This window comes from Cebus imitator, unplaced genomic scaffold (assembly GCF_001604975.1).
Source record: "Cebus imitator isolate Cc_AM_T3 unplaced genomic scaffold, Cebus_imitator-1.0 Scaffold251, whole genome shotgun sequence".
Lineage (NCBI taxonomy): Eukaryota > Metazoa > Chordata > Mammalia > Primates > Cebidae > Cebus > Cebus imitator.
In genome coordinates, this window is record NW_016107566.1 from 1,360,131 (window position 1) to 1,370,802 (window position 10,672).

The 10,672-nt window shown below is 37.7% G+C and overlaps 1 protein-coding gene across 4 annotated transcripts in view; it reads left to right on the plus strand.

Moving 5' to 3' along the window:
• Window positions 1-10,672, plus strand: part of TMEM131L (transmembrane 131 like) — a 177,109-nt gene that overhangs the window by 114,463 nt on the left and 51,974 nt on the right. For 3 of the 4 annotated variants that reach the window (XM_017498782.2, XM_017498784.2, XM_037727964.1), the window contains exons 8-16: window positions 1,183-1,260; window positions 1,461-1,614; window positions 3,481-3,539; window positions 3,854-3,962; window positions 5,464-5,560; window positions 6,080-6,233; window positions 7,197-7,367; window positions 8,782-8,851; window positions 9,962-10,079. In XM_017498782.2, coding sequence (XP_017354271.1) covers window positions 1,183-1,260; window positions 1,461-1,614; window positions 3,481-3,539; window positions 3,854-3,962; window positions 5,464-5,560; window positions 6,080-6,233; window positions 7,197-7,367; window positions 8,782-8,851; window positions 9,962-10,079 — 1,010 coding nt within the window. The remainder of the gene's footprint in view (window positions 1-1,182; window positions 1,261-1,460; window positions 1,615-3,480; window positions 3,540-3,853; window positions 3,963-5,463; window positions 5,561-6,079; window positions 6,234-7,196; window positions 7,368-8,781; window positions 8,852-9,961; window positions 10,080-10,672) is intronic. The other variant, XM_017498783.2, reaches the window with a different exon arrangement.

Here is a 10,672-nt window from a genome sequence, read left to right on the forward strand (position 1 = left end):
TTTTTTAGTAGAGACAGGGTTTTGCCATGTTGCCTAGGCTGATCTCCAACTCCTGGGCTCCAGTAATCGAGCGGCCTTGGCCTCCCAAAATGCTGGGATTACAGATGTGAACCATTGTGTCTGATCTATTCTTTTTTTTTTTCCCTGTATTTTAATTGCATGAATGACAACTGACATAGTTTAAAATGTATTCTTATATAATGTACTTAGGTAAGTCTTATAAATCTAACAAATTAAACATAATTGTAGTGATTCTTCTTAGTAATGCATCTTTCCTGGGCGTTTTAATAGATACTCACTTACTATTAAGCCAGGCTAGATTTTGGAGAATGCCATCTTACCTTGCTGAGATTTGATGTTCGGACTGTGGCTCCCAGGCTGAGTACCTTTTTGTAATCACTATGCCAGAGACATTAAACTTAATGAAAGAGGAAACCTCATAGCTCGTGTCTTTTAGGTTCACATACTGCACTAAATCACTTTTTGGTGTATTCACATGCCTGTAGGCCTTACCCTCCTACCCAAGGTTGTATCCCTTGATTGGATTTTTCATTTTCCTTTTCTTATATATGTTGACATCATCCCAGTGGCTGTTAAGATCTTTAAATTTGACAGAGTCCTGAATTCTTTTTGTATACTTTTGTCTCTTTCATCCATAGTTCTTCCCTGTTAAAAATGATGGTCAATTGAGTTTTGGATATCTCTCTTTTTTTGTGTGTGTGTCTAACTTGAGGGCCATGGTTTCTAGGTCACTGTACTAATGGAAGGCACACTTAGAATCAACTGTTACTTTGTAAACCTACTTTAAAATAACAGTATACTCCTGTGTTTAAACAACATTTTCAACAAACATTAGAAACGCCAAACTCCAGTGTTCCTATGTATATTTAGAACATATTCACCTGCTTATTGGTGTAATAAGGAATTTTCATGTTGCCCAAGGGAGAACTTACGATTTTCATTAGAATATAGGCTCAGTGACAGTCCTGAGAACAGATTTCTCTGTTTAGCTTACTGTTGTATATTCATTAAAAAGAATAATGCCCAGCATTTAGCAGATATTCAAGTATTTATTAATAAATGAAAAAGTATAGTTTCTGAATGCATGATAGGTTGTTTATTGTTAATGCGAGATTGAGCCTTTTGCTTACTTTCTCTTTTCCCCCTTTTTTCTTCTTTTAGGCAGAAACCACTAATACTAGCCTCTTGCAGGTGCAACTGGAATGCAGTTTACATAATAAAGTGTGTCAGCAATTAAAGGTAAAATAAAACATGTAGTGTTTTCTCTCTGGCTGCTTTCCTGCCTCTTTGCTTAAAAATAAAACACAAAATGGCATATTCTGTTCTCATACATGTGCCATTACGTTAAATGATTTTCCTTTCTTCCAGAGTTTGAAACCACAAAGTTTAGATGGTTTTTTTGTTTGTTTTTCCTTTTTTCCTCCTCCTTCCAATCTCAGAGTTGTTATCTGGAGTCTGATGATGTTTTGCGTCTACAAATGAGCATAATGGTCACAATGGAAAACACTTCGAAAGAATTTGAAGAAAACGCAGAAGATCTGTTAGATCATCTCTCTATTGTTTACGTAGCTACAGATAAATCTGAGACCGCAGGTAAGGGGAAATGTTTAAACATTTTCATTATATTTTGATCAGTCTGCATTATCGTTCTATAGCATTTATGTATAGACTATATCATAGCAAACCAAGACAAATAGCCTTTACTTTAATTATTAAGCGGCAGTGGTAGTAACTGGTTCTCAGCCTGCAACTGCTAAGAAGGCTGTATTATTTTGAGGAGAAGTTAAGTGACAACTGCAAACTAGTCTGAGTTTCCTTGGGAATAATTTTTCTTGGTGTTTGTAGGTAGTAAACAGGTTAAATGGGCATGACAGTTTCATATAAATATTCATAAAGTATTCAAAGTCTTGGTTTCTTGTTCCACTGTTAATGATTTGTCTAAGCTCAGTTAACCAAATCACACTGTTTTGTATTTTAAATAGCTAATAGGATGTGGTTGGTCCTGGATGCTTGACAATTTAGGTAGAATTTTAGTGTTGAGTTTTGTGAATTTTATCTTCGGAAATGTGTATCCTACTTATCAGAAATAAGCAAGTCCATCTGTTTAACTTCCTGAGAACTTTTTTCAGAGACACATTATGTGACCCATGAAATTCATAACAGAATTTACTAGTATCTTTTGGTTATAAAGACTCTTCTGAATGTGACTGTATATATGTGTTTGTATTCAAAGAAAGTATAGTTTTTATTCTTTGAGTTTTTTTTTTCCCCCATTTTTTGACGGGATCTTGCTTGGTTGCCCAGGCAGGAGTGCAATGGTGTGATCTCGGTTCACTGCAACTTCAACCTCCTAGGCTCAAGTGATCCTCCCACCTCAGCTTCCTGAGTAGTTGGGACCACAGGCGAACACCACTATGCCTGGCTAATTTTTTTTTTTTTTGAGACGGAGTCTTGCTCTGTTGCCCAGGCTGGAGTGCAGTGGTGCGATCTTGGCTCACTGCAACCTCTGCCTCCCAGGTTCAAGCAGTAATCCTGCCCCAGCCTCCCAAGTAGCTGGGATTACAGGTATGCACTACCATGCCTGGCTACTTTTTTTTGTAGTTTTAGTAGAGACGAGGTTTCTCCATATTGGCCACGCTGGTCTCCAACTCCTGACCTCAGGTGATCAGCCTGTCCCGGCCTCCCAAAGTGCTGGGATTACAGGCGTGAGCCAGCATACCTGGCCCTATGCGTGGCTATTGTTTAAATTTTTTTTTTTTTTTTTTGGTAGAACCAGGGTCTCCCTATGTTGCTTAGGATGGTCTTGAATTCCTGGACTTAAGCAGTCCTCCCTGCTTAGCCTTCCAAAGTGCTGGGATTGCAAGCATGAGCCACCGTGCCCTGCCTTGAAGGTCTTAATTGATCAACCAGCATTTACCTTTTCAGTCCTCAAAGCTGGCTGTGGCAGTGCTGGATCGGCAGGACAGCTCTCCTGTCCTCAGCGCTTGGTGATTCTCATAACGGCTGGATGAACATCCATGTGGGGAACATCCCTGACCCATGGGGACCATTTCTGTTGTGAAGGCTAAAAGGAAGACTGCGATCTGAGATCTTAGGGTTTTCTTCTTTCCAAACGTGTTTATCTAAATGAGGAAATGAGGGGCTTTCTAATCAACAGGAGAACATAACTTTATTTGAAGTTGTCCAGTTGGTTGGTTTTATCCAGAAGACCATTATATGACTCTAAACTCGGAATTTTGCTCCTGGTAGTTCCTCGTCATTTAGAGGGCTTAGGTTGGTAGGCATTTTTTTAAGGATTATTTTTTCCTGTGATTAGAAAAAATAGAAAACAGCTCCTAGTTTTGAGAGACAAATTAGCATTTTTATAGAGATGTGTAATGTGATATTTTAATTACTATATGAAGGTGTGAGAATGAGATGGCTCCGTTTTAACCTCATTACTCTGATTCTTTTGGACAGATGATTCAGCAGTAAATATGTATATATTACATTCAGGAAACAGCCTTATATGGATACAGGTAATTGTAAATGCTTACCTAAGGTAAACTTTGAAATTGCAAAGTGCATTTAATTGTAGAATGTGAGGTTTTTTTCAGGAACAGAGACAGAAGCACCGTCCCTGTTCTTTTTTGCTTTAATTTAAGCCCATTTGCCCTTGTTTGAACCTCTGTTTGTACGAAGATTGTCAGCATCCCCTCCTATGGTTATGGCACAGATGCTGAGCAGTTGCTATGTGTGCTGGGTCTGTGCTTTTTGTTCCAACAGTTGATTCAAAATGGATGAATGCTCTCCCAGCTAAGAGCAGTAATGTGGGATTTTTCTTTTGTTTCAGGATATACGCCATTTCTCACAGAGAGATGCTCTGTCTCTGCAGTTTGAACCAGTACTACTACCTACTTCTACAACAAACTTCACAAAAATTGCTTCTTTTACCTGCAAAGGTACAGATTTTTTAACAGATTGTCATTTGACTTTTGTTATCTAGTTGTCATGATGGCAACTCTTTCTGCAGCTACAGATTAGGCATGGTTTCAAAAAAAATGAAATGAATGAGTTTGATTTCAAGAAGCCCCAGCCTTAATGATTCTAAGATAGTATGATGTAGAAACTATTGTTGATGCCACTTTTATTCTGCCACATATGTCAGGTTTTGAGTTTAAAGCTTTACATTCTGTGTTGGTGACGATTAGGAAGGAAAGCACTCTTATGTTTTTGACAGGAGTATAAATATGCAGGCTGTTTTCAAGGGAAAATTGGCAAACTCTGTGAAAATTTTAAATGCACGTATATGCTCTTTGATCCGTAATTCTAGTTCTAAGAGTTTATCCTGCAGATATGTACGTACTCAAAACTGTATGTATAGAAACGTGTATGAGGACAGAACCGCGAAACATCTGTTGAGAAGATGTTGAGAAGCATGTATGGACAGCAGTGCAGGCAGTGTGTGCACACTGACTTTTTTTAGAGGGTATATGTGTACTTATACATGCACAGAACACCTGGAAGGATGTTGGAGAGACTGCTAACAGCTGCCTCCTGTAAGATAATTGTTAAGTCAGGGTGAAGAAAGGGAGACTACTTTCACATTTTTTGATAGTGTTTGAATTTTTAAAAACTGTATCTATAACTCAAAAGTTGGGAATTAGCATCAGAGAGTTAAGAATTGAACACAACTTGTCGACTGGGCGAGGCTCACGCCTTTAATCCCAGTATTTTGGGAGGCTGAGGTGGGCAGATTACCTGAGGTCAGAAGTTTGAAACCGGTCTGGCCAACATGATGAAACTCTGTCTCGACCAAATATACAAAAAACCTAGCCGGGCATGCTGGTGCATGCCCATAGTCGCAGCTACTTGGGAGGCAGAGGCAGGGGAACTGCATGAAACAGGGACATGGAGGTGACAGTGACCTGAGATCATGCCACTGCACTCCAGCCTTGGCGACAGAGCAAGACTCCATCTCAAATATATATATATATATATATATATGTATATATATATATATATAAAGAATTGAGCACAAGTGACTTAATGTGATGACCTAAGTCAGGGAGAGCTTAAAAGTATTATTTTGATCAATCGTCAGTGCTTTCAAATGCAGCCCACTTTGCGCCGGTCAGCTCCCTTTGGCTCTTGAGGTTTTATTCCTTCCTTGCTCGTGCCTGCACACCCTCCCCTTACTCTGCCAGGTGAGCTTCATGTTTCACTTTTGTCATCTCTGGTAGAGAATTTAGTTTTAAAAAGTGTGGGCTTCTGGATAATTGGCAACAAAGATGATGACAGGAGCATTTGAGAAAGTAGTTCCCTTTATGTCTGATGCACTATTTTAATGGAAGCAGAAAAGTAAATAAAAAATTATGAAAAATAAGACATATCATACTTTTGTTTGGGCTTAATGAAAGGAAAGGTACTTAAGCTTCACATTTATTTCTTTATACCACAAAGCAGCTACATCATGTGACAGTAGAATTATAGAAGATTTGAAGAAAGCAACACACACTCCAACACTAAAAGCATGCCTCTTCTCTTCTGTGACTCAAGGGTAGGTTACTTCCACTTCACCTGAAATCCTGTGTTGTTGTTGTTTCCCCTCTAGAAATGCTTTAAAAATGTATACTGATATGACTTGTGTGATTCTGTCTCTCTGGCCTTGCCTCCTCCTGCCTTAGCACTGCTACCAGGCAATGAAAGGACTATTAGCAGAATGGGGAAAAGGAAGGGAAAGAACTCAGTTTATGAAATAGGTTCAGCGTCAGGCAGCCAGGCGTGTGAAAAGAGCACATTTTCACATGGTGTTTCTGAGTTGACTTCAGGTCCTAGTTTGGCCCTGGCGGCCTCTGTGAGCTTTGCTGGCTGCAGCCTGGATGCTTCCCCTCTGGCCTCCAGTTGCTTCCCATGTGAGCCAGAAGGTTGAAGGAGGTGATTTCTGAGGTTGTCTCTGGCGCTAGCTTTCATTCAGTAATGTTTTATGATGCTCCTGTTTTTGCAGTTAGAGGCTCATAAGAAGGCTGACTGTTGTCCCACACTCAGGGCTGATAGCATGCATGTCCTCTGTTCACAGGTATTTTAGAATGGACTCTTCTGCAACCCAGTTTCACATAGAGACCCATGAAAACACATCAGGACTTTGGTCAATATGGTACCGCAACCATTTTGACCGTAGTGTTGTATTAAATGATGTGTTTGTTTCCAAGGAGACCAAGCACATTTTAAAGGTACATACAGTATTTTTTCCCCCAAGCTTTAGCTTGTTTTAAGCTTTAAGGTCAAATGCTGTGAAATTATTTCTATAAAATAATAGAAATTATTTTATTCCAAATGCTATGAAATTATTATTTATACAAAATTTAATTTTAACTTATGATTTTTAAAATGTATTTTTCTTTTAACATTTTCAGACTTACTTTTAGGAGACTTCTCTTTCTCTCTGTAAAAAACTATTTTTAAAGGAGTTCAAAGGGACAAGGATATAGCATTTCAAAATATCGCTCTTATTATTGAAAAATATTATATATATGGTTTGTACCAAAAGGATTATATTTAGTAAAAATGAGCCTGGTTCATGATAAAATAGTAGGTTTTTTGCAAAATGCCACTTGCTGGAGTTTCAAGATTACTTTTGTGAAATTTAAAACTGTGTCATCTTTTTTTTTTGAGATGAAGTCTCGCTCTGTCAACCGGGCTGGAATGCAGTGACGCGATCTCGGCTCACTGCAGCTTCCGCCTCCCGGGTTCAAGTGATTTTACTGCCTCAGCCTACTGAGTAGCTGGGATTACAGGCACGTGCCACCACGTCCGGCTAACTTTTTTGTATTTTTAGTAGACACGGGGTTTCACCCATTATGAAACAGGTTCAGCTATTTTTTTGTATTTTTAGTAGAGATGGGGTTTCACCGTGTTAGCCAGGATGGTCTCCTGACCTCATGATCCGCCCACCTTGACCTCCCAAAATGCTGGGATTATAGGCATGAGCCACCGTGCTTGGTCAAAACAGTGTGACCTTAAGCATTATTTGTAACCTATCATTTCTATAAAAATATATCAACTTTTGATCTGGAAATAACTGAGTAAAATTCTACTTTCTGAAGTATAGAAGAACGTTAGCATCATACTTTATAATGATTTTAATAATAATTAGTGTTAGGAAAAGTAATTTCTCTTGCTTCTTTTCTTTTTAGATTCTGAATTTCACTGGCCCTTTATTTCTACCTCCAGGCTGTTGGAATATATTTTCTTTGAAACTTGCTGTTAAAGACATTGCCATAAATCTATTCACCAATATATTTTTGACTACAAACATAGGTGCCATTTTTGCAATACCTCTACAGATTTATTCAGCACCAAGCAAGGTATATTCTACAATACTATATGTGTGTTACAATTTTCTTAATAATTACTGTTGCTTTTTATTAATCTTTAGTGCTTGGGTTTTATTAACTGGGTTAAGCTTATGTTCTTTAAGGCTAAGAAACTGAAGGATATTACCAGGCCAATCTTGGATGATAAATTGTTCGGACATGGAAATCTTTATTTGGAAAGAGCATCTCTTTTTTATAAAGTAATTTGAGGTTCTTGAATGAAATAAGCCATGACCAATAGATTAATAGATGTCATTTTCATTTATTTCCAAAATTTGTAGAGCAACAAATACGTGCTTGCTATAGAAAAGAGTTTGGCTTTTAGTACATACTTGCAATGACTTAATAAACTAGATTGTTAAGTGCTTTATTTGGATCTCTTCTACATGACTCTTAGTTGTTTGTAATCCTTGAGTTTCCTTAGTTTAAAGAGGGCCAAGTTTAAAGCCTGCAAAGATTCGCAATTAAGAAAATGCTTTCTAAAATCTGGGTAAATTATATTTGATTTAGGTCGTCTTAAATATGTTTCTTTTTTTCCTTAATATTTATTTCTTTTCATTTGGTTATTATTATTGCTTCTTTTTGCTTCAAGCTATTTTGTATAACTCTGGGTTCTGGTTTTTCTATGAAACATTCATGCAACCATCTTTATTTTTCTCACTTATAGTGTTGATTTTTCATAGTTAGAAATGCCTCATGCTTAACTAGCTATAAATGTGCAGATAGGACTTCTAAAACTAAACTGAATGTAAGGTTAATTTCATATATCCTTATTTTCAGCAGGGGTAGTTTCTTAGAAATTTGTTTTTCCATCCAAGAGATGCATAAGGAAAGCAGAGTGACGGTTGCAGGAGCAGGCAGGTTTCTGGTGTATGTGGAAGTCACACGGCTGTGCTCTCCAGACGTGCAAGAAATGGGAAATTTAATGCCCTGAATAGCTAGTACTAGATCAGCGTACTGTTTCCCAGAGGATTAGAGTTCAGTTAAAAAAAAAAAAAAACCTCTTGCCACTGAGAATGTCCTGAGACTAATTTAATCTTTTTTTTTTTTTTTTTTTAATTTAAAATTTCGTTTTTACAGTAGGGTCTCACTGTGTTGCCCAGGCTTCAGTGCGGCCACGTGATCATAATCTTTAATTCCGATGGCAGTTTGGTGTCTTGTGGGCCCAAGGGTCATTATTGTCATTGATTATTGTGCGTTCAGAATCTACTCAGTGACCCTCCTGGGGAGAGACAATTCAGATTTGTCTGAAAATTTCTTAAAAATTAGAAAGTAATTTATTGGCTCATGGTTAAAGGGAAGTTCACGGAGGTGCAGGCCAATGTCTGCTTTGAGTTTTAGTGCGTTAGGATTTTTATGTTTAGTGCTATGTTTTAAGTTATTCATATATTACTTTTCAATCTAGGAAGGGAGTCTGGGTTTTGAAGTGATAGCACATTGTGGCATGCATTATTTCATGGGAAAATCAAAAACAGGTAAGTATTTTGCCCTTAGGCTTTCTGTAGAACTCTAGTTTGGGGGAGTGGGAAGTAGTGAAGAAAATGAGCATTTGTCAGTGGAATAATTAGTTCTATAAGATAATTGCATCATATTCTATTCTTAGAGAGGATGATCATTAACAGAATGACTTAAAATTGTTAAGAAGCCTCCAGAAACATCTGGGGTACTTGTGTAAATAATGCCCCCTTATTATGTAGTAGCTTATACCTCTGCAAGGGATTTCTTTTTTTTTCAAATAACTGTTTGATCATCATAGCACCCATAGGAAAAATTGGAAGATTCTGATTCTTTTATAAAAGAACTGACTAGAAGTTAGTCAAAATAACTTGGAATTGTATTTGAGGACTTAAGTTATAGGAGCGTAAACATCTTGCGGAGTGTGCTGGTTGTGGTTTGAGGACTGAAGGGCTTTGGTGTTGATGTAAAAGCTGTTTCTTGTTTTGGGTGTTTTTTGTTTGTTTGTTTGTTTGTTTGTTTTCTTTTAATTTATAAAGATATTTAAGGAGAGTTTTAAAGTACAGTTTTTTTTTGTTTGTTTGTTTGTTTGTTTAAGATTCCCACCTCTCCTTCCTGATCCCCTCCTTAGCAAGACAGAACAAATCTTGGTAGGATGAGGTGAAAGATACCCCAGTTATAAACATGCACCTTCTCTAGGATGGACCCTTGGTCTTTGCCCCCTTTCAAGAACTACTGTTTTCCCTCAGCACTTTAGATAGTGACCTGGAAGACTTGTTGATGATTAGCATTTGTGTGAAAGGAGTTTCGCATGTTAGATTTAAAGCTGTTAAAAATGTGCCAAGTATAGTTTTGTTTCAGGCTGTATTCATGAGCCATGTGTCTTTTACGTTTTTACCTTCACATAATTCGATTTAGTTTTGTTTTATGACATGTTTATTTAATTTGATATATCATTTGCCATTGAGTTAGAGGGACTTTTAGTAAATATGCAGCAGAGGACAGTGGTGGCATTTATTCACTCTTCAGTCCTCTCAGTTTAAGAAGTTTAATATTCAGGCCTTGGCATTATTTACTAATTGAATTATATTTTCTGTAAATCTAAATATGGAATCTGATCTACCTTTTAGGAAATCCTAACTGGAATGGGAGCCTTTCTCTGGATCCATCTACCTGGGATGTGGATTCTGAACTTGCAAATAAATTGTATGAAAGATGGAAGAAATATAAAAATGGTGACGTCTGCAAGTACGTCACCACTTGTCTTTTTTGTTTGGTGTGGGGAGACACTGTTATGGTAGTCCCTCCTTACCTGCAGGGATACATTCTAAGACCCTCCCCCCGACTCGCCCATGGATGCCTGAAACTGCAGATAGTAGCAAACCCTATATACTATGCATGAATTTCTTTTTCCTTCATCATCATTTCACGAATAGAAGATTCATTCTTACTGTAAATCTTAGTAGTCTCAGCATACTTTCCTTTCTTTTTATTAACTCGACAACTTTCACCTTTTTGGGTAAAAGGAAGCATTTTATGGCTTCTCCTTGACATATCTGAATTGTCAGCATCACTATTCTTGCACTTTAAAGCCATTATTAAGTCAAATAAGGGGTCCTTGAACAAAAGCACTGTGATGCCAGGATAGTCGACCTGATGACTGAGATGACTGCTAAGTGACTAGCAGGCAGGCAGTGAATACAGCGTGGATGTGCTGGGCAGAGGGATGATTCACATGTCCCAGACAAGGTGGAGTGGGATGGCTTGAACTTTCATCTTGCTGCTCAGCACTGTGTGTAATAGAAAGGTTGTGAATTATTTCTGGAATTTTCTTTTTTTTT